At 49.4% G+C, this 23316-nt stretch overlaps 1 protein-coding gene across 2 annotated transcripts in view; it reads right to left on the reverse strand.

The window, feature by feature from the left end:
- The window catches only part of MYO5B (myosin VB), a 149931-nt gene that overhangs the window by 102741 nt on the left and 23874 nt on the right, over positions 1 to 23316 (reverse strand). For both annotated transcript variants that reach the window (XM_057378458.1, XM_057378457.1), the window contains exons 2-4: positions 17948 to 18058; positions 14340 to 14511; positions 11974 to 12118 (exon numbers count right to left, since the gene is read on the reverse strand). In XM_057378458.1, the coding sequence (XP_057234441.1) occupies positions 11974 to 12118; positions 14340 to 14511; positions 17948 to 18058 (428 nt within the window). The remainder of the gene's footprint in view (positions 1 to 11973; positions 12119 to 14339; positions 14512 to 17947; positions 18059 to 23316) is intronic.

Below are 23316 nucleotides of genomic sequence, written 5' to 3' on the forward strand. Positions count from 1 at the left end.
GGCCCTTCCCAGCCCTGATGGATCCATGGATCAGTGGTGAAGGTGCTGGTGCTGGCTGACAGCTGGACTGGATCCATGAGGCTCTTCCCAGCCCTGATGGATCCATGGATCAGTGACTCAAGGACAGCCTCTTGCTGAGCAAAATCAGTGAATCCCACGCTGGCCTTCAGCAGGGTCCAGCAGACAAAATCCCTGCCAGCTGCCCAGGAAAGGGCAGACAGAGGGTTTGGCATGGGCTGCAAACGTGGATGAACAGACTGTCCTTGGTCTGAGGTGAGGGAGAAGCAGAAGGAAGAGGTGACAACCAAACCCCTCACAGCTGGCACAGCTGAGAGCCACACTTGCCTAAAAGTTACTTCAGAATTATTGTTTTCCAYCCTTCTCTGCATGACAGGTACAACCCAAGGGGCACTTTTCAGGTAACATTTCCTCGCCACTTTCCTCTTAGAGCCAGAAGATAAAAGCTCCATCAGACTGGGAGTTTGTCTTCAGTTAAATGAGGCCAAAATCTCACAAATATGCATTACCTGGCTGCAAGGTAATATCTGGTAACCCTTTTTTCCTGTATAGGATTCACCATTATGACTTCCCATTACCAATTCTGACCTCTTCCATAACTTCTCCACATCAGCTATTGGGGTGTGCCTGGCACACGAGGCAGAGACCAACCCACCTGGGAGCCCAGCAGGAACCAGCCCAGACCCACAGCTCCCCTGGGCTCCAGCTCCCTCACAAAAATGCCTTTAAGCAGCATTCTGAGTGCTTTATGCCTCCCTCTGGCCTGTCTCTTTTTAAAACAGGCGTTTGGCAAAAGACACTGAGCCTGGTGACAGAACCACGGCCAACACAACTCACTGCCACTGCAGCCCCTCTGCCAGATCCTGGTTTTCCAGCGTTTCTCAAGAATTTGCCCTAATGGCTAAAATATTGGCCCTAATGTGCCAATATGAAATGGCCAGGTGGGCTCTCCATGGCACAAAAACCTTTGGATTGTCTTGATAATGTAAAATAGAAAGAAAGCTGCTCTTTAGCAGGCCACTCAGCCTCATGGATTTGCAGTAATGTGTCTCTTCTGGGTTTTTTTTTTTTTGACAGGTAATGCATGTTCAGATATTTATTTTCYGACTTCAGGAATAAAAGCTTTCAGGAACAAAAGCTGCAGAGCCTTTTCCTTCTTCGGAGCACAAGTTAACCAACTGCTGGTGCCAGCAGGGGAAGATCAATAAACCCCACGGAGCAGCTGGCAGCAAACMGGATGCTCAGGCAGCAGAAAGGGTTAAAGCCAGGCAGGAGGTGTTTGTGTTCAGCGTGGAATAAAAGACACTGAAATGTTTGGCCACTGTGCAGGCACAGCGTGCAACACAGCTGCTTAAAATACACTCAATTTTGGCAGCACCAGCACGGAAGAGAATTATTATGGAAGAGAAAACCTGGATAAAATGAAGAGTTATTGGTGAACACTGCCTCTGCTGCAGCATGGCAGCGCTGTCCCATCTCCTCCTGGGGCTCCTGGGCACCTCGGGGCTCCTCTCCCCAAAACACGCTGCTCACACCATGGCCAACCCACAGCACAGTGTGAGCACAGCCCCCACCACCCGAGAGGCAAACAAAACCATCAGGGAGCAGAAGGCCCAGCAGAACAAAACCCAGAACTGTTTCTTCAGTGCAGGAGGCAGCAGCACCTGCAGAGATGCTCTGGAGGTGAGTAACAGCCCTCTCCTCCTTTGATACCCATCAAAATTCATCCCTGGACACACACACACAGCAGGGGATGAATGGTGTGCCCAGCCCAGAGTCACTGGTGCTTTTACAACTCATGAAAAACACCATGGAATGKCAGAATTGCCATGGTTGGGAAGGACCCTTAGAGGCCATCCATAAAGGCCTCGAGCAGGGACACCTCCCATTATGCCAGGCTGCTCCATGGCCTGTCCAGCTCAACCTTGGACACTTCCAAGAATGAGGCAGCCACAGCTGCTCTGGGCAACCTCTAAAAATTCCTTCTTTATATGTATACTCTAAACGTCCAGCAGACACCATGTTTTAAAGGCAACATCAAAAGGTGCTGCCCAAGGCAAAAAAAAAAAGTAACTTGTCTATGAAGAGAAAGGGCACTTCAGATTCCTCTGCTGATTAGCACTGCCTGCTAATTACTAGCCTTTACATTAAGGAAATGTATATCCCTGTTTGTTTGAGCAGTCAGCCCTTCACCTCCAGAAATGCAGAGAATACTGCTGCCCTCAAAGGAGCCTCCAGACAGCCTGGAAAGGTGTGGAGAAGCACCCACACCCCAGGCTGCCCAGCTGGRCACAGCTGGACACAGCTGGACACAGCTGTCCAGCTGCAGTGGAGCAGTCAGAGGTGTGGCACTGCCCAGGGTTTCCAGTTCTCAGCCTGGCAATGTCAGCAGTCACTGTCACATGTGATTTCCCATCAACACATCTAATTAATTCAGGGCAGAACATCCCTGGAAAATCCCCCTTCAGAAACAGGGATGGTCGAGCCACGGCAACAGGAAAGGGTCTGAGGGGACACCTCGGTGCAGATATTCACACCCAACACCCTCAGCCCTCAGCAGCACCCAGAGACAAATACACCCCAAAAGTTCTCCAGACATGTTCACCAGCCAGAATTTTTCCAAAGTCTGCATCCTCTAAAACCCATGAGATCATTTAAACCCATGAGAAGGAACCTGAAAAATCTAGGATTCGTTTTCACAGTCATCCCTTCAGAAAATCACCGCTGGCACAAGCAGCTTAACTGCACAACTCCATCCTGGTCTCTTCAGCRGGAGCAAAAACAGCTGCACTAAAAACAGAACTTCTCCAAGAGGGAAAAGGATCTGGAACAAATGAAGGCAGAGCCAGACTGAGAATAATTGTCAGGGGTCACTCCAGCTTTAATCTCAGATCTGACACTAATTCTCTGCCTCATGGAACGAGTCAATAAGTCTCTCCACCACGGAAATCATATTTAACCTACTTCTTTCAGGTTGCTTGGAGGATTAGTTCATAAAGCAATCTGAAGATTAAAAATCCTTTAAGTACTGCACTTTGAATTGAGCCTGGCCACAATGAAGGTCACAACACCCACAAAAGCCCCGACGCATTTCTCTATGGACAGCGCTGCAAAGGCTAAGAATGAGCGTAGTTACTGCATTGTGTTGTTAGAAACACAAAAAAATGCAATAATCTAATCACCACTGGATTGCATTCCTCAAGTGCTAATAACAGTGACAAGAGACTGAGATGGTCCAACTYCGCTTTCAAATTCTGGAGGTGAAAATCAGAGTGAAAATCCAAGTGCTGCAGTGTTGTGGCACAGAGAAAAGCCGTATCTGGAATGGTCTCTGAAACCAGCAGTTGTTCCCAGTTYAGTGGGATAACTGGAATGTGGAGCAGCACCACTGTCAAGAGTGACAGCAGCTTCTTTTATTTGTTGGCTCTGAGCTGCGTTTTTAGAATCCCTGGCACTGTCAAGGAAAGTAGAAAACCATAAATTTAGGGGCAGTTACACTTCTCCCTCAGAGAAACCCAAGAAGGTATTTTRCATCCAGTCAAATAACTGTGTCTGAGGACTTGTTTTCTGTTTGCATTTTCAAACATCAGCTGTAAATGCACATTTCATGCTGCAGCTGCTGAAGCCAGCAGTGCTGTAAGGACAGATTTTCACATGCCACATGTTCATCATGTTCATCTGGGTGGTTTTTTTACATTGTGTCTTTCATAAATGACATGGATTACCCCGTACAACCTTTTTTTGGACGTTCCTTTTTTCACACAGAAGACTACTTAATACAGACAACTTTCTTATAGAGAGAACTTTTGATACAATGGCACATGATACAACACAATGGGGGAAAATAATACAGTTTTCACCAACAATCTACACCCACATYAGAGCTTCAAAATCAATTTTGGCCACAACCACAAAGGGCTGGATTTCAAAGAGGTGGAGAGGCAGGAGCTGAGCTGGGTGATCCCGATGCACCCCTTCCAGCTCAGCATATTCTGTGATTCTGAGATGCAATGGGGATGATGCTTTCCCCCGGGCCATCCTACACAACTTTAGAGCCCAACTGCTCACACACCCCTGTGTTTCAGCAAGCAGACAGAAATCGCAGCCCTGAGTGTCTCAGTTGCTGGGAAGAAGCTGAAGAGCAGCAGTTTGGCACGGAAGGGGTGAGGATGAACGTGCAGGACGCTGGCACGGACCGTCGAGGGCAGTGCTCCTCACTGTCCAACACGCACCATCAACACCCCACACCGGGATCACACCCCACCGAGCAGATGGGGTGTCTCTGCAGAGCTCAAAGCCCTCCCATGCTGTCTCCAGCACCGTGGGCTCTTCCCCTGCACACCCCAGCCCATCAATGCCCCGTCTGCCCCAAATGCTTCGCACAGGGCTGGAAACTCCTTTCCAACAGCACAGAAAGCCCTCAGAGCCCCAAGTTCCTGCGGAATGCTGAGCTGTCCCAGCCTTTCCCCCTCTCCCCGGGCAGGCAGGGTGACCTTCCCCCAGCACCGACGCTATGCACACCCCGGTAGGGAGGAACACAAACTCCTCGGCCTCACAGAAACGAGGTCAGCAATTCTTTTGTGCGCTGTTCCTAACGAGAGCCAAACACGCACCCAGCCGGTTTCCTCGGCTCCCTGGCACCCTGGTGCTCTTTTCTGTGCCGGGATCAGAGCMCAGAGCATCCCTGGCTCCAGCCCAGGCCACCTGCACAGTGCCAGAGCCCTGCGGAGGGAGGAGGCTCAGGACTGTGTCCTCCCAAAGGCAGCAGGCACAGCAAGGACCGTGGGACGCTGTGCCAAGGGACAGCTTTGGAGCACCAGGGGGACAGGTCCGTTGTTCTTCCACCCACCAAGAAGGTCCTGGGCAGATTTTATCACCTCCACGATCCCAAGCCACTGCTGCTTGGAAAGCTCCCACACTACCATGTGTTTAATTGAAGTTGGTGAACATCAGGAAAAACCCAGAGAGAGATTTTCAGAAACCATGCTCTGGGTTCTCTATCCCAAAATCTCCATAAATTCACCGGGGATGTGGGGTGGCACACAGTGACCGGGAGCAGAGCAAGGCCAGCCACAAGGCCAGCCACAAAAAACACAAGATTTTACTGTGCTGCTCATAAATACTGTTTGGAATGTTTACAGCTTTGTCCCCTCACAGTTCCAACAGCTCTCCTGCATCACAGCAGTGATTACATTTTTGATGCAGGCGGTTAACACTCTTTCCCAGTCAGTGATATTTCACACACACCCAGTACTCTCAGTCAGGCACTGGCCCTTCTCTATCTTAAGCTTTTTCATGCCAGTTCTGTCCCATTTATGAGTATTTATGCTTTTTCTATAAGGGATGCCTCATTTATTATTAAATCTGCTAGCAAATAGCATCATCCTTATTCTAAATTGCCAAAAAGGAAAAAAATTAAATTTAAAAAAAAAGTTCCTTAGTTGCCCACTTCTCCCCAGAGCACCTTTGTCTTCTCCCACAGCAAGTAAGACCAGAAGGTCTCTCCTCTAGTCCTTGGGAAATATTTCCCGGAGTGTCTCCCAATTTTATTTTTTTAATATTTCTTTTTTTGCTATATAGCACCTCTGAAGAAGAAAAGCAATCCCTGAGGTCTTACACCAGCAGCAGCACATTTGTGGGATAGCTCTTGCAAAACCTGCTCCCTTCATCCCTGCCCCACTTTTAACTCTGAGCAGAAGAGAACCCCCTCAGTTCTGCACCTTCCTAAACTCAAGGTTCTTGAGTGTTCTTTTTTCTGGCCCTGTTTTTGGACCAGAGTTTTATTTCTGGAATGGACCCTGGAGCTCAGCCCCACAGATCATTCCCCTGGAGCCTGAACCCTTCCCTGCCTTCAATGTAAGACAGGATTCAGCCTTATTTACTGCGCCAGTCTGATTCCTCTCGCATCTCTGTCGGGGGTTAATCTCYCTTTTAACTCCTGTCTGCTCTCTCTTTGTACGGCTTTAAATCCTCCTGTAAAAGCCTGAGATTTGAAGTGCTATGAAAGGACATCCCCCACGGTGCCCAGACCCCTCCTGGGTCTGTTTGCTCGTGTGCAGGGTTGCTGCTGCAATCTCTGCTCTTCTCCAGCTCCAGCATTGCCCCCAGTAGCGGAAATTAAAGCTGTGGCCACCTCAGGCAGCCCCAGTGGCACCTGTGTCCCTGCAGGGCACAGGCATTTCCCTGTGGCTGCAGCCAGCAGCGATTTTGGCAGTGCAGAGCAAAGCTTGGGCAATGAAAATGGAAGGCCAGTGCCAAACAGAGTCACCTGTGTGCAGTCCAAGTGTTTGAGCACTTGGGGACAGGAACAGCACCTGGACAGAGGACACTCCCTGTTTCCATAACCCTTAAAATTCAGGAGCTGCACAGCAGATGCAGAGCCTGGTTTAACTGCAGACACCGGGGGTTATCTGGCACCCACGGAGCTGCAGCTCACACAGCACAGGCAGAAAATGAACTCATCCATCAAATCACACCCGCATTACTTATTTTACCTCTTCTGCAAGGACTGCCGATAACACTGTGAGGAGATCCTCATGCTGGGAAGGTGGAAACTCCAACAGGTCACCACCACAACAACTGCCTTCCAGTGACACTGCAAGGGTGGGGTGGGTCTGCAGAGCYCTTCAGAACACCAAAACGCTCTGCAATGTGGGATTAACGGAGCTGCATGTCAAACACACCCAAGACACTTTCACCTGGCCCCCAGAACAGCTGGGCAAGGATCACAGGTGAAGATCAGCCTGATGGAGGCACCAGGGAATAAAGCCCGTGGCACTTGACCTCAGGAGGCTTCCACAGACCCTTTATCACTCGAGATCTTTGCCATGGTAAGAGTTCAACACTGTGTCTTCCCTAGCACAGATTCCAGCAGAAAARCAAGTTTTTGCCTTGTATTTTCAGACACTTGCCCAGGAAAACYCACAGGTCCTGTCCACACTGGTCAGCAAAACCYTGATAATCTTCTMAAATGAGCCCCACAGCAGCTCRCTGCTCAGCCTGGAGTCACACAAGGACAAATTCCTCAGCTCCCTTTTCCTTTGGGCTCGTTGTCTGACCTGAGCTGCTGCCGTGTCACCCCAGCTCAAAGGGCTCTCAGGTGAGGAAATGTTCCTCCCACAGCAGAGGAGGAAGTGGAAAACACACCGAAGGGGTTGACAACACCTTCAATGCCTGATTTATGGTTTGAAAAAAGATCACTTCTGCTACCTCCTCCCTGTTTTTGGGTCGTGTTTGGCAGCCTTTGGAGGGCTCGTTCTTCTGCTGCACTGCCCACAGCACAATGCCTCTCTCACCCAGTGCTGTTCAATTCTATATGTTATTAAGCATAATGCATTATTTTTATTGAAATAATCAATTAATTAATTATTTTKAAAATAAACAAATAAATTAAATTTCATTTTGGTAGATAAATAAATAAATTAAAGTAATTCAAACCAAAGAAAAAGATCCACCAAAAAAATTCAAAAATTCAGAAAAATTAAACTAATTCAAACAAACAAAAAAAAAAAAAAAAAAAAAAAAAAAAAAAAAAAAAAAAAAAAAAAAAAAAAAAAAAAAAAAAAAAAATAAAAAAAATAAAAAAAAAAAAACACACAAAAACAAAAAAAAAAAAAAAAAAAACACAACCACCAAAACAAAACAAGAATCACCACAAAAGCAACCTCACCAAACCCAAAAACTTTGAGAAACCTTATTTGGACTAGCAATTCCCAGTCTGCGCCCAGAATGAACCCAGCTGGTACAAAAGGAACAGACGGGGGGCAAAGACAGAAAAGGCACACAAATAAACCCACTGCATGGATTTTCCTAACAGACTCAGCCCAGCACCACATGAAAACACAGTGACCACTCCGACACATCAAGCTGGCAAGGATTAAAATGGAGCTGTGGACAAGAAGGGGAATATCTACTAAAAACACAACTGAAGCTCCCAAAGGCTGTGAGGGGGAAGCTGGTGGTGCATTGTCACTGTCCAAACTTCCTCTGTGAACTGGCAACAACTAATGGGTGACATTCACAGAGAGGCAGTGGGCTCAGAGCATGAAACAGGGAATCTCTAAGGATGGAAAAGCCCTCCCAAGACTGAGGAGTCCAATCTGTGCCAAATCCCCAACTTGTCCCCAGCCCAGAGCACTCAGTGCCACCTCCAGGGTTCCTTGGACACCTCCAGGGATGGGCACTCCAAACTTCCCTGAGCAGCCCCTGCCAAGGCCTGACCACCTTTTCCATGGAGAAATTCCTCCTGGTGTCCCCCCTGCCCCTCCCCAGCCCAGCCTGAGGCCGTTCCCTCTCCTCCTGTCCCTGTTCCTGGAGCAGAGCCCGACCCCCCCGGCTGCCCCCTCCTGTCAGGGAGTTGTGCAGAGCCACAAGGTCCCCCTGGAGCCTCCTTTGCTCCAGGCTGAGCCCCTTTCCCAGCTCCCTCAGCCTCTCCTGGGGCTCCAGCCCCTTCCCCAGCTCCGTTCCCTGCCCTGGACACGCTCCAGCCCCTCAATGTCCCTCCTGTCCCGAGGGGCTCAGAGCTGTCCCCAGCACTGGATGTGTGGCTTGGCAGTGCCACCACAGAGTAGTGAAACCTGCCCAGGTCAGGCTCTGACTGCAGCAGAAATGCACGTTCTGGAGAGGGGAATTTTGCCAGACTCCAGGCTCCTTCCCAGAGCTATGACACACACGGAAACCAGAGCTGGGATGTGGGCACACAAGGGATCTTTTGTTCCTCTGTGAGAAAAGCCCGGATCAGCTCGGGCAGTGGCGGCGGTGCTGGCTCTCTGTGTGATCACAGCACAGCTCCCAGGCTGCTCCCAGCAGGGCAAACACCTTCTGCAGCCCCYACTGCACCAGGCCAGGACAGGACTGTGCCCAAGGAGGTGCTGGCACTGCCCTGGGGACAATCTGTGYCCCAAGGTGTTCACTGCTCCCAATCCCACAGCCATTTACCATCACTAAAGGATCCATCCTTCCAACACCTCAACACCATTAACAACCACCAAATAATCCATTCTTCCACCACCCCAGCACCATTAAAATCACCAAAGTATCCATCCTTTGACCATGCCAGCACCATTAAAATCACCAAAGGATCCATCCTTCCAACACCTCAACACATCACTAACAACCACCAAATAATCCATTCTTCCACCACCCCAACACAATTAACAATCACCAGATGATTCATCCTTCCACCACCCAACACCATTAAAATCAACAAAGGATCCATCCTTCCACCACCCCAGCACCATTAAGGATCCACCCTTCCACCAGCCCAGCACCATTAACAATCAGCAAAGGATCCATCCTTCCACCACCCCAGCACTTGACTCCACTGCCTCCAGCAGCAACACTTGGAGCAAATTAACCCCAGGAYGCTCCTTTTGTTTAAAACAATATTATTTCAGAGAACTGAGTGTGTTCAGTCTCACACTGGGTATAAGGGGAGTTTGTAAAGAGCTGGTCACTGTAAAAATTAAGAGGATGTCACATATGAATTTTAATCACTCGCCCCTTTTTTTTAAGCTGTTTTACATGCAAGTGCTGCAAAGCAACTGTCTGCAAAACATCCTCTTTGGGAAAAACTCACGTTTAAAGGGGAGTTTTAACACATGCCGAACTCACTGTAAGTGTTCAGGTGCTTTGGGAACAATTCTGACTCAAAAAAGGGATCAGGTGTTGTTATACACCCTCTGCAGCCTCCTTGGACAGCCCATCCGCAACTTTTTTTATTTTTTTCCTTTGAATCTGGCATTTTCTGATGACAGGACAAAAGCAAGCAGAGGATCCCACAGTCACCTGTGAAGGGCCCCCTGTCCCAGCTCTGGGGCAGTGAGAGAGCACAGGAGCATGTCACTAACCTTGCATACACCTGCTGCTTCACATTCTGCTCTTCCTGCCCCATTCTGCCTCTACCTGGCCATGGCAGAGAAATAAACACCTAATCACCTCCAATTTGTCTCATTTAACAGAGAGCCGTAGATTTTGTGCCCTTCTCCCTTACCATCCACTCAATACCATTCCATCACCTCCACTGCACTTCCCCTGTGCACTCTGGGCCTCTGATGGAGATAAAATATTCAAAAACCCAGAAGACTGGGCCAGAGACTGCTTTCCTGCTCTCAATCACCTTGGAAGTTTGACCTTCTGAGACAGCAGGTTTGAGTTTTATTCCTGATCCATCAGGATGCATCAGACATAATCCAATTGTTTAAAAGCTGAACTGCAAAAATGAGCGGTGTTCCAGCACCAGTTTAGGTTTAACGAGCCACAACCCACCTAAAGCTGGGCTGCAGACACGAGGCATCCCACAGAGTCAGCGTTTCAGATGAAAAAAGGGCAGGAAGAAGTCCTGTTCAATGCCCTTTACTCATCACCAGGAGCTGTGCCATCCCCACGCCCTCCTCGGAGCGCCTCGGAGTGAAAAGCTCGGAGCTGTTGTGCAGAGAACACAGCACCGCCCAGAACCATTCAGATTCAAAACTCAGCGTGCTGCATTTTAAGGCACATTTCAAATAACCATGTAGATTCCTATAATCCACRTCCCAATCTCCTCTGAGCCCTGTCTGAAACCCTCCTTTGTAGCCAAGCCTGCAATTACTGTAATAACARCCCAAAACAGAGCCAGAGGAGCGCTGAGCAGCGAGCACCTTGCTTCAGAGCTCTGAAGSTGCTTATTTCCCTGTCCCCTTGAAAAAAGAGCCTGAACCACCCAGAGACAGCACTTACCAATTATGAGTTGCGGTCAAAAGTAGCTTTATTCTGATGAGGAGGAAAGCAGAGACAAGCATTGCTGGCCAGAGTTGTGTGTTAGCCCACTGCCTGCAAATTCACTCAGGGATGTGGGAAACAACGTGTCTGCCCTGGCACAGACTTGAGCAGAAAAGCAATGTTGCCTTGCATTTCAGACACTTGCCCAGGAAAACCCATGGGTCYTGTCCACACTGATCAGCAAAWCCYTGAAATCTTCTAAAATGAACCAYGCAGCAGCTCRCTGCTCAGCCTGGAATCACACAAGGACAAGTTCCTCAGCCTTCCTCCTTCTAGAGGCAGCTCCCCGAATTCCTGAGCTCTTCTCAAAGCACAGACACTCACAGGAGAGAAMTGGGCTGGACTCAGGCTGGGTGCAATCCACCCAACCTCTGCCATGGCCGTGCACCTCCAAATGCATTTCTGGGTTGAACTCTGAGCCATTTCTGATTAGAAATCACTAACTCACCACTAAAACCCAGAAACACCAGAAGGGAGGTTCCAACCTTTGGAAAATGATTCAGTGCTTACTCTTGCTATTGAAAGCCAGGGATATACAAAAATCTCAGCTAAGCCACAAGCAAACATAAACACACCGTGTGAGTCTGGACAACTATAATAAAATGATCCCCAGTAAAACAAATTTCAGTTTCCTCTCAAGTTCTCTTTTGGAACATAACTTACTTGTTAAGAATAAAATCCTACATTTATCCCCAGCAACACAAGAAGCATGGAAATAAATAAAGAAAAACTCTCACCATATCCATCTGGTGAAGACACTCTTTGAAGGATCCATAAATATTTCCAAGTATCTGCCAGTCACCTCCTAACTCAACATCACAGTGTCTCCATAAAACAACAACTAACATTAGCTTCTGGGTTTAGTTTGACTATCTCACCAAATTATCTGAAATGTGGTTTCCTCTAAGCTATTAAACATGACATTTGCAGAGTGGTTTGAATTTCTTCCAGGAAACCTGTCCAAGCAGCAGCARGAGAGGGATCCCCCACTGAATCCCTGAGCTCTTGAGGACCACAAAGATCCCCACCAGCCCAGCAGTGTGAGTGTAATAATGGAGTGAAATCATTATGCAGAATTAATTAGAAATACCCWATCTCCAGCACGCCATCTTTCACGACTTTCATTGAGTATCTGCAGTGATTTAATGGATCTTTACCCACTTTTGACCCAAATCCCAGGGCTGGGCCTGCACTGACCTGGCCATCTGCTTGTAGGCTTCCTCGGCCACGGCGAAGATGTGYGGGTCCATGTCGCCGATGTTCTGGCCGCTGTAGGCGTAGATGACATCCTGCTCRTAGATTGGCAGCTGCTCATAGGGGTTGATGGCCACCAGCACGATACCTGGGGCAGACAGASAGGCAGGGTGTCACCAACCAAGCAGGGAGAGGGCATTTCAGGGGTTGCAGGGCTTGTGCCAGTTGATTCAATGAGGTTTTTATAATGCAAAGATTGAAAGCTCGCAAAAGAGGCGAGCAGTGAACGGGGAAGGGCGCGCGATTCTCATCTTATCTCACTGCCTTTGACAGTAAGGCAAAGAGCTGCAAAGGGGACACACAAAATCCGTGAGAAGGACAAAAATACCCAACCATCTCCACTGTGTGAAGGCAGGCTTTGCAGGAGGGGTGAGGAGAGACCAACACAGCCCAAGCCATCACTCCAAAAAAACAATTTCTGCTAGATGCAAACAAACACCCTGGGTTTTCCCCTGGCTTGAGTTACAAGCAAAAGCTCCCAACAAAGAATGTACCAAATCAAACTGGAATACATAAATCACAGGAAAGGAAYGCCAGAGCCTGCTCTGAAGTTTTTATGCCTCCTCTCCAGCTCTGTGCATGTCGGAAGAGGCGGCAAGCTGGGGGCTGAGCAGAAGCCAAGCCATGTGTGGTGCTCTCTCTGCACTCCAGGGAGATGCTGGGCACCTGGCAGTGACAAKCCCCACCTCGGAGGAGTTCCAGGTCAGGCAGGGCTCACTGTCTCCCCCAGGGGCTCCAGGAGCTCCTGGCTGTGGGGCTGGGCCGGCTCCAGGCTCGGCATTCTCCAGTTACAGGAGCTCAGGAGCTCCCAGCTTGTGACAAACACCACGAGTGTGACTCAGCTTGTGACAAACACCACGAGTGTGACTCAGCTGGCCGTGGAAGGCAGAGGTCAGTGGCTGTCACACCAGCTGCCCCTGCAGGACACTGACCCAGCTGCTGCTCCTCTGGGAGCCCCATTCCTGCCTGTCTGCATCCTGCTGTGCTCAGGGCAGTAGCCCCTCACGCACCAGAACTGCAATGTAAACACTGCTGCAGGACTGTCCCCAGCTCAGATAAACCCTCTGCTGCCCTTCTCAACCACGCTGTAACCAAAGCATGAGGCATGCTGCACCTGAAGCCCAAAGCCCTGGGATTTCATTCATTCACACAACACTCGAGGTGATCATGAACGTTCACAAGAAGCTGCAGCCACAAATCCTCGCTGATTTGGGGTGAGAGCAGGGGGCTGAAGGCACACGTGCAGCGGCAAAAGGCTGCAAGTCATGCCAGCAGTCTAGCACCACGCAGCATTAAATCCTGGAAGGAAACATCACTGAGAGCCACAGAGGCTGTGCATTTCTAGGACTCTGTTTCACAAAGTCCCCTCCTCCTGCCAGGCATTTCCTCAACAGCCCKGAACTGAACTCTAAATCACAGCTGTGAACACCAGCTTTTACAGGACACAGGGAATGGCTTGGCAGTGCCAGAGGGCAGGGATGGATGGGATATTGTAAAGGAATTGCTGGCTGGGAGGGTGGGGAGGCCCTGGCACAGGGTACCCAGAGCAGCTGTGGCTGCCCCTGGATCCCTGGCAGTGTCCAAGGCCAGGCTGGACATTGGGGCTGGGAGCAGCCTGGGACAGTGGAAGGTGTCCCTGCCCATGGCAGAGGGTGGAAAAAGGTGATACTTAAAATCCCTTCCAACCCAAAYAAGTTTGGGATTCTGTGAATTGCTTTCTTTCCTTTTTTCCTTATTTTTTTAATTGCAACTTGCTGCTGTCCATTCACAGGTAACTGCTGAATTTAGTCCTGAAGAGCTTTGGCACTGCACCCTCCCCAGAAACCCAACTCACACTTGCCCTCCTCCTGCTCCGAATTCAGGAGTCAGATGATTCCCAGAGCCATGAAGAAAAGGAAGGAAACCACAGCACCAGAAGGCTTTTTTTCATTTTTCCCAGAGGAAAAGCTGCTATGGACATTCCCCAGCAGGATCACTCTTTCTGGCATGCTGCTGCTCTCCACTGGTTTGCCAGGTCCCACTTTTCCCCTCTGGGACTGCCAAGACCATGAAAGGCTGGCCACAAACCCCTTTGACAAGATGTTCCCACCAAGCACAGATGGACCACGAGCTCAGCAAGCTCACAGTGCCCCAGCCCTCAAAAAACACCTCTACTCTTACATCCTGTTGACAAACCCTGGTGCCTCCCATCCACCCTAAACCCACACACCATCTAGCTTCCTCACTCTGCAGCCTCTGCTCTGTGGTCTCAAGGAGTTTCTCTGGCCCCCCAACCTTCCAGRAGCAGGATGTGTGGTCTGGGCACTCACCACAGTAGGTGTAGATGTGGTTGGACTCGAGGAAGCGCACTTTGAGGTTGTGCAGCACGGCGGGYTCGTGCAGGTAGCTGAGGGCGGTCAGGTCGTTCTGCCCCACCAGGATGTCGGGGTTGCGCAGGAAGGGCAGCTCGCTCCCCTGCAGGTCGATGGGGTACTCGTAGAGCTGAGGAGACACGCCAGGAACACAAAAAACTTCAATGCCTTCAATGCCTGCATTAATGCACAGCTCCTGCTACTGTGAGATACCTACACACTCTGCTCAAATTTAATTAAAAGCCGCTTTGTGATAAATGCTACAGGGACCYGCATGATAGACTGCCAGGTCACAGGTCACTGGTCTGGGAATGGCTGTGAGCTGACCATCACACAGCCCTGGTGGACATTGATGGTCCACAAGCACCAGCTGGGCACACCTGAGCTGTTTTCAGCCAGCCTTGGGACCAGCACCCTTCAGCCAGCTCCGAGCAGCAACAGGCACCACACAGAAAACCACAGCTTCATCCAATGTGAGAGTTCTCCTGCTCTTGGAAAAGCAACCTCATTTCAAACTTCACCACATTCCCACCATCAGAGCCATTTCTCAGCTCATTTTAAATTCCRGTTACTTTTATATCCAAAACCTGACACCCCTTGGGGCAGGGAGGACACAGAGGAGCAGAGTCCCGCTGCTGAAGTGTTTGAGGAGCCAGGTGACACTGCTGGAGCTGGCATGTGGCAGCCTTATGCTGCTCTTGACTCATCCCCAAATGAGAAACAGAGCCATCAATTAAAGAAAAAATGAGATTTTTTTTTTCTTTACAGAGGAGGAAAAAATATTTCCAGTGATGCTGSTCCTCACAGGATGCCTCAGAAAGGAGGCCTGATGCTCAGGAAATCCCCATTTCCCAGCAAAACCACTGCATGGGTTGTGCCTGTGCGAACAGCACAGGGAAAGCTGACCCAAGTGCAYGAGGACAGGTTCCCTCAGCATGTCTGACAACCTCAGGCTGGTTTTCTCCTCCAATTCCACRTTGTCAATGCCAATTTTCAGGAGTTTGCACTCAGTCTCACAGCTTAATGGCAAACACACCAGGGATGCCTTGTGATATTTAAAAGTCAGCTCTCCATTCAGAGGGAGCACTCCTGCATACAGAGCAGAGCCACAAAACCCATGAAAATTCACTTAAAGCACAAGGACAAAAGGGAAGCACTGAGCAGCTGGGTAATGCATGTTGGCTGTCAGGGACAAAAGGCTCTCCACAGCTCTGAATCCCCTGAAGGTGTGAGTGCTGGCAATCTCCAACCTGATGCACACAAGGGCTGCTCCCCTTGGCTGCAGCTTTTCAGTGACTCGGATCCCACAGAGAAGAATCAAACTGGGCTCCCAGGAAGCCTGGGTCTCTTGCACAACCCCAAAATGAGATGTTCCGTGTTTCACCATAACAGTGACAGGCTTGTTAAGCTACTACCTACAGCTTCCAGTAACTCTCTCATCTCCTTGTACTTCAATGCTGCTGATTCTGAACTCAGCTGCACAAACACAATGGACCTTGCAGGACTCCCCAGCCCCGTTAGTTCCCAGGGAAATACCCAGATTAAAGAGGAAAAAAAGTGATTCCCGCCTGAGTAGTAATACTACTGGGAATCTCAGCCAGGGAAGGAGGATGGGGGCTGTGACACTCAGCAGCTGCAGATACACTTTGGCAGCTCAAGCAGGAGTGGAAGAAAGGAGCTCCTGTGAGTGAAATGGGCACCCAGGCACCCACCTGAGTCCATCCCCGGGGATCCCAACAGCAGCACAGGGACCTGGAGCTGCTGCAGCCAGGCCAGAGGAGGCCACGGAGATGCTGCCAGGGCTGGAGCCCCTCTGCTCTGGAGCCAGGCTGGGAGAGCTGGGGGTGCTCACCTGGACAAGAGAAGGCTCCAGGGAGAGCTCAGAGCCCCTTTTGGGGCCTAAAGAGGCTCCAGGAGAGCTGGACAGGGACTGGGGACAAGTGCTGCAGGGACAGGATAAGGTGAATTACCTTAAGCTGAAGGACAGCATGTTTGATTAGATATTAGGAATAAATTCTTTGCCATAATGGGGTTGAGACCCTGGCACAGGGTGCCCTGGATCCCTGGCAGTGTCCAAGGCCAGGCTGGACATTGGGGCTGGGAGCACCCTGGKATAATGGAAGGTGTCCCTGCCATGGCAAGGGTGGCACTGGATGAACTTTCAGGTCCTTCCAACCCAAACAATTCCATGATTCCGTAATGATTCCATGCCTGGTGTTTCCAAGGGATTGCGGGGTGGCATCTGTGCATCTCCTCATTCAGATTTGTCACTGTGGAGGGTAAACAGACACCAAGCATCCCCCATCTTTTATCCTCCCCAGAAAGCTGCCCTGTAGAGCAAACTGGGCAGGACAACAAAARCAGCTGAGGGTGAGCCAGGAGGAGGCAGCAGCACCAAGCCCTGGGTGCAGATCCCAAAATCAACAYTCTTGGCAAGCCTGGTGCATTCATACACCACCAAAACCCTGGGCTCTGGAGGAACAACTGCCCTGAGGAACTGCCTGATCAACCACATCCCATTGCTGCTGTCCATCGTCCCACCAGGCAGACCGGTGAGGATGCTCCCCACAGTGTGGGATGACTGTTCCGAGGGGATGGGGCTGCTCGCCCTGCTTGGAGCACGCTGAGTTTGGAGCAGGTGGTCTCTGCCAGCTCCTCTAAGTAACAGAGCAGATCACCCTTTAAACAGCTCAGGAAAYCCCACCTGCCCGATGAGGAACGGTGGTTTAGGTGAAATTCTTCACAGAAAATGGATTTGTCCTTCCTGCCGTGCCAGGCACCTCGTGGTGGGTACACAGCACGGCCGCTCCCTTCCCCTACACCAAACCTGCAGCTGAGGCAAATGCCATGGGGAACGTCACCTGCAATTCCCTGCTGCCCCCCAAAATCCCACTCCATGAGGTTTCCATGTGGCACAGAGCRCAGCTGCCCCTCCCCAGCCCCTCAGTCCTGCTCTGGGAATGATTTATTGCCGGCTGCACACAACGCCACAGCCGGGGCTCTTTGTGCACTTGGAACCGGCGCTCGCTAGAAAACATCTACATTTAAATGAGTTTTGTGTTTTTCTCTTTCAAAAGCTTTTCTTATTTGAAAACAAAGGGGAGGAAAAGGGGTTTTGTGTAAGATTGCACTTGGGGAGGAAAAGGAAGGCGTGGAGAAAGCAGTGGCACAGCAGCCACCTCTGAGCCGCGTGTGGGCTTTCCATCAGCGCCCCAGGTTGAGGAGACGCCACCAGCCGTGCTCTCCACAATTTGTTCAGCAGCAAAAAGCACAAACTGACATTTCTAACACGCTGCTGCCATTAAAAAAAAACTACATCCTGATACCACACACCATTGCAAGTTTGCCAGGAGATGAAAGGAGATGATGGAGGTCAAGGGCTTTTCTCACAACCCACTGCAACACGAGTGTCTAGGGAGGGAGCAGCCAGGGAAAAGCTGGAAGTGTTGAGGCAATAAAACACATTTGAAACCACTTCACAGAAACCATGAGATGGCTCGGGCTTCTTCACACATTAATTTGAGGCTTTAAGTTACTAAAAAGAATAATGGCGTTCAAAAGCTTACAGTTTCATCTTCAAGTTTCAGCTGGAGGCTTTTATCTCCCTCTTTGTAATCCTTGATAATTTCTGCYGATCTCCAAACTTCATCAGGGTCAGGAATCCAAACCCTAGTGTACTGCAGAGGTGAAAAAGAAAAGAAAGAAGAAGTTTAAACGTGATGAAACCTCAGGAAATTAAATCAGAAATAAATTAATTCTCCATTAACAGAGTCTCACACTCATTGTAAAGTCAGTGCAGCTAAACCATTTATTTTAGTAAAATTAAAAAAAAAAATCCTGTTTTAGTTTCTGAGTATATTAAAGACCACAAGTCTAATTTTTCAGTCTAATTTTCTCCTGGACAAGGTGTACACTGACTTGTTAACAATCTAACAAAGCAGGGTAAAGTCTGAAGGCAAATGTGGAATTTGGTTTCCCTGGGGAAAAAAAAAAAAAAAAAGCTTCCCAGAGGCTTTTGTGAAATAACACAATTCACCCCCAGCAGACCTACACCAAAGTGTGTTCATTTTGCACAAAACAGGGCAGTGTGGTCCCCACAGAGCAAGCCCTGACCCAAACCCATGGCCATAGACCRAGGCAGTTGGACAGCAACAACAAAGCCAGAGATGAAAACACAAACAGGGCTCCAGGAACACTCTTAGATTTAAATGAATTAATTATAGGTTCAAATTAACCTTTCTTGCATCTACAAAGTCAGGGCCASCAAGGGGGAACTCCCAAAGCAGACCCAGGCAGCCCAGCCCAAGTGCCCACAGGACTTTGGTTGAACACACAGAGCCAGGCTGGTGCTGGACTCATCCAGCCCACAAAGCCAGCAGGAACCCTTCAAACACCCATGATTTATCAGCATTTTGGGGGTATCTCTCCCCTCTGTTCCTCCTGTTGACTGAAATAAGAGCTACATAACCTCATTCGTACCCAAAACACGGGGTGCTGGGGAAAATCCCGGCAAATCCCAGTGACAGCAGCATCAGAGCCCCAAAGGGGGTTTTGGCCTTCACTGGGAACCAAACCCCAGTACACAATGTCCAAGGAACATTTTGTAACCAAGTTTTTAATCAAACATTTTAACCGAGTTCAAACAGCAGCATTCACCACCTGACAGACCTCGGTACAGCTGAAAAGCAATAAGGTTTTTATTCGCTATCACTCGTGATTATTTTTAGAGCTGCTCAATAGCCACAGCAGCAGGAACCTTTGGATGTTAACGGAGCCACACAATTGYATTGCCAGAACAACAGTTCCTACCAGGGAGGGGTGGGGAAAGTTTAAAAACCTGAATTTTCTGGTGCCCTGTGAGCCTGCAGCGCTCTCCCTGCCGTGAAGAAGGGGGGCTGCAAGAAAAGGGGCTGCAGGGGAAGGGGATGTAGGGACCCCCACAGCCCCACCACCACGGGCTCACCCAGTGCCAGCTCTCTGCTGGCAAAAAGCAAKATTCTGACACGCTCTGGAAATGCCCAAAACAGCCGAGGATCAGGACGTACCCAGCTTCAAACACAAGCAGCTGCTGGTCTTGGCAACCTCGCCAATTTTGCACCTGCACAGGGGCCCCGGACCTGCCCAGAGAGGGACACACTGACCCCAGAGCCACCCCAAACAGCCCTGTGAGTRCCTTGTGGGTGAAATTTGGGTACAGCTCCAGCAGCAGGAGGTGACAGGGCCACCCTCAGCAATTCGTCACCAACCACAGCCACGAGTCACCCAGGAGTAACAGGAGAAAAGTAGAAGTGAAATTTCTCTCTTTTTCTTTTTTTTTTTTTGACAGAAAATTCCTTCAATCTTTAAGGATGCCTTTAAACAATATTGCTAAAATTAACTAGAAATAGCTCCGCAAACTCAGCCTCAAAAACAAAATAAATCAAACAAACAAACAAAAAAAGGTTTACTTCGGGATTTTTAATAACCAGATTTCCAGCAAAACTAAAGCCATCCAGCGCTCTCACAGCCTCTTGCATTATTCCACCCAGCTTAAGCAGAAGCTTAATAAATTCAATCCCCACCTCCTGATTTGATTTAGATTTTAGCAGGCCGCCGCTGCGGATGCAGATTAAAGCCAACATTAAATTAGAAGAGGCAGGTCTTGCTTTACTGTTTCAAAGACCTCGGTGCTGGCCAAAGGCACTCCCAGCAAGCTCTGGGCAATCCATCCCAGCCTGGGGAGATGCTGGTCTGCAGGCGAGGAGCTACAATTCTGAGGACAGAGCATCATTTCCATGGCATTAAGAAAATTGTATAATCTTCCATTAAGTAAAAAAACACCAAAAATCAGCGATCTCAGTTCGTCTGGGCTGACTGGCAGTTGTGAGTCTTCACGGCAAGCTGGACATYGGCAAATCCATCCTTGTTATTGCTGGATTTTAGTCCTCCCCTGAGGTATTTCAGGAATGCCAACACTCACAGCTGACCCCGGGAAGCTCTCTTTGCTCCTGGTCAAGGGCATTTTTCCAGGGGCATCGTTCCAACCAGCTGCAGATAGCGGGAGGGCACAGCGGAGAACCCGCCAKAAAAACCACAATAAAGCAGCAACAACCACCTCACCATCGGGAATTCAGTAACAGGGGTTAAGATAAAGTATCTCGTGACAAAGGTTCCTCCACACACAGGTTAAGAAAATCTCATGAAAGGATTTCAGCAGAAGTCAGAAACAGTGATTTTTTAAAAAAAAAAATCAATTGTGAGAGCACAGATGTTAACTAGAACAAGGTGGAAATTGGGACAAATCTCTGCATATTTTTCTYTGTAAAACAAGCACACTTCTACTTTTCTCCCTCTGCAGTGGGCTTGTTGCTAACCCCACTCTGTATTGCTCAGTGGTCCAGTACTGCTGGATAATTTTGAAAAGGAAAAAAAATACACACAAAAGGAGAACCAGCAGGAGCATCAGCCCTGGCTCCCTGAGAATATTTGTATTTACACATACAGCACGTGAATGGTTGAGCAGCTTACCCTGAAACAGAACAATAACCATCCTCCAGCTCTCACAAGCTGTCTATTACTAAAATTAAAGTTTTCCCAAACCGTGATCCTCTCAAGTAAGAGGAAAAGTACAAGCTGTACTTTGAATTAAAAGCGGTCAGATCACACACTCTGGGTGTCATTTTCCTTTTCCCTGTTTTGTTTTGTTTTGTTTTTTTTTTAACTAGTATCAAAGATCACTCCAAAGAGATCATTTAAAGGGGCTCTCACAGAAATAAMAAAAAAATAACCTAAGGATTTTACTTGCAGCCCTGTGTAGATGCCCACAGCATCCCCGTTCATCTCTGCACTAAATTAAACTACTCTCCATCAATGCTCATGAATGCAGTCCTGGGCTGAGCTGGGGTCACCAACACCAGTGATTTGGCCACCCCATGGCCATCATTCCCAAAGCAGCAGGATCCTACGGTCCCCAGGAGTTAGAGGTGGTAATTGAGGGAGTTTCTGTGCTGTGGTAAATGTCTTTGTGCACACCAGCCGTGCCTGTGAGTGCTGGGAAGAGCACCTGGATGTGTGCTGGCAGGAGGGGGACACAGACAGGCACCAGCTCCACAGCTCTCCTGGGTGCCCTGCAGCCTTAAAATTCCCTTCTGCCCCACTTGGCAGTGACTCAGGAGAAAAATCTACTTGGCCTGTGACGCAGCAAGGCGCAGGCGAGGTGCTGTGGCAGCAGGGCAGAATATCTGCATTAAGGGACTTGTGCATCATTACCTTTTCACTATTATTTACAACATGGAGTACCGAGGCAGATGGCAAACCGTAATCCTCCCTTTCCCACCCTCTGACTGAGGTTTTCATCCCGGCAGGATTTCTGCCCTGCCYGACAGACGAGCAAAGCCCATATTTAGGTCAGAGCTCCCCGAGCCGTGACTCCAGGACCTGCTGACCCCTGAGTCTGACCCTGGGCTGGCATCCCTGCCTGCTGCTGGGCACCACCAGCTGGCAAACCCTCAGGAGGGACAGGAGGAGGTGGCAGAGGGTGAGGGTGTCCCTGCTGGGGACAGGGCAGGCAGGGATGTCCCAGTGTCACACATCCCTCCCCTGACTGGTGCTGGTATCCAATGCTGGCGGTCACACACAAGCCCAGCACCTCCAGCACGAGCCCAGGGGGACCCAGAGCACATCAGGGACCTCTGACAGGGAAAGAGAAACTTCTCCCTCACCCTAAAACCCCCCACACAATGAAAGGAGAAGGTACACCTGGGAAATCAACATTTAAACTCACGGTGGGCGACACACACTGCAACAGAATCATGCTCTAGGGACAGAGCAAAAAAAGGCAATGTGTTGTGTTCTTAAAAAACACAAAAAACATCATTTGAGCCATGGAATGCAAGTGTTAGCCTGCTGAGAGTGTTAGATGTAAAGAGAAAGTGGCTCACTGCAGGGGTGGGTGTCTCTAATTCCTCAACATGAGAACGAGCAAATCGAATGTTTCCCAGGGCTGATAAAAATGTGCAAAACCAGAGAGCAGAGCCAAGGACGATGGGTGTGATCTACACCATCCCTCATATTTCCACATSCCAGTGGAGATGGGCCCAGGACAAACACACAAACGCAGACCCAGACAGTGCCTCCTTTACTGCACGGCTCCTAAATTTTGGGGAGCCTCTCTCCACCCCRGAGCACTGCTGGGGCCCCTGAATCTGAGCAAACCGTGTGCTCCACTGATGCCTTCAAGACTCATGGATTTTCTCCTCTCCCCCTGAAGAGCTGTCACACTGATGGATGGCTCCAAGTCTCCCACCAGCACTAAATCTGCTCTATTTCTCCTTGTGGAATTTTATTCCCCTGCCCAAAATTAACTCCGATGATGATTTGCATGAAGTGTCACAGCAGCTGAGCAGTGCTTGGACAAGCAGCATCTGCAGCATTTATCCACTGGCTTGTTCGGAGCATTTCTAATGAAGGGGCATTTTAAAACCTTTGGTTTGTCACTGCACCAACTTCACGTCACCAAAGGAGACAGAAAACTGGCACCGAGCATGGGTGCAGGCGAGCTCTGAAACCCGGGTACAAATACTGGGGGTCCCTTGAAGGCTTTACTTTAATTGAGTGTGATTTTCAGGACAATTTCCAGGACTAATCAATAGTCTTACATGTAACTAACAGCCAGCTCGTGTATTCCCAGCATCTCCCCCGCCACTTCTTCCGTGGCATCCCAGCGTGGCTCGTTACTGCAGGTTTAATTAGGAGTGACAAGTTCAGCGTCAAGGTCTTGAGTGAGTGCACACACAGCCCTGCTCTCGCTGCAAAATTCCTCTTCCAGTAAGTCATCAGACACTGCAAAGACTGGGAAAAGCCCCAGGTGCTTCGGGACAGGGCAAACAAACAACTTGGGCTTAACTTGGGGTAAAAAAAAAGCAGTCCCTGGTCCTAATTTGGGGTAAAAAAGGCA

Source organism: Malurus melanocephalus, unplaced genomic scaffold, assembly GCF_030028575.1.
Source record: "Malurus melanocephalus ecotype Western Australia unplaced genomic scaffold, MMel_1.1 scaffold_359, whole genome shotgun sequence".
Classification (NCBI taxonomy): domain Eukaryota; kingdom Metazoa; phylum Chordata; class Aves; order Passeriformes; family Maluridae; genus Malurus; species Malurus melanocephalus.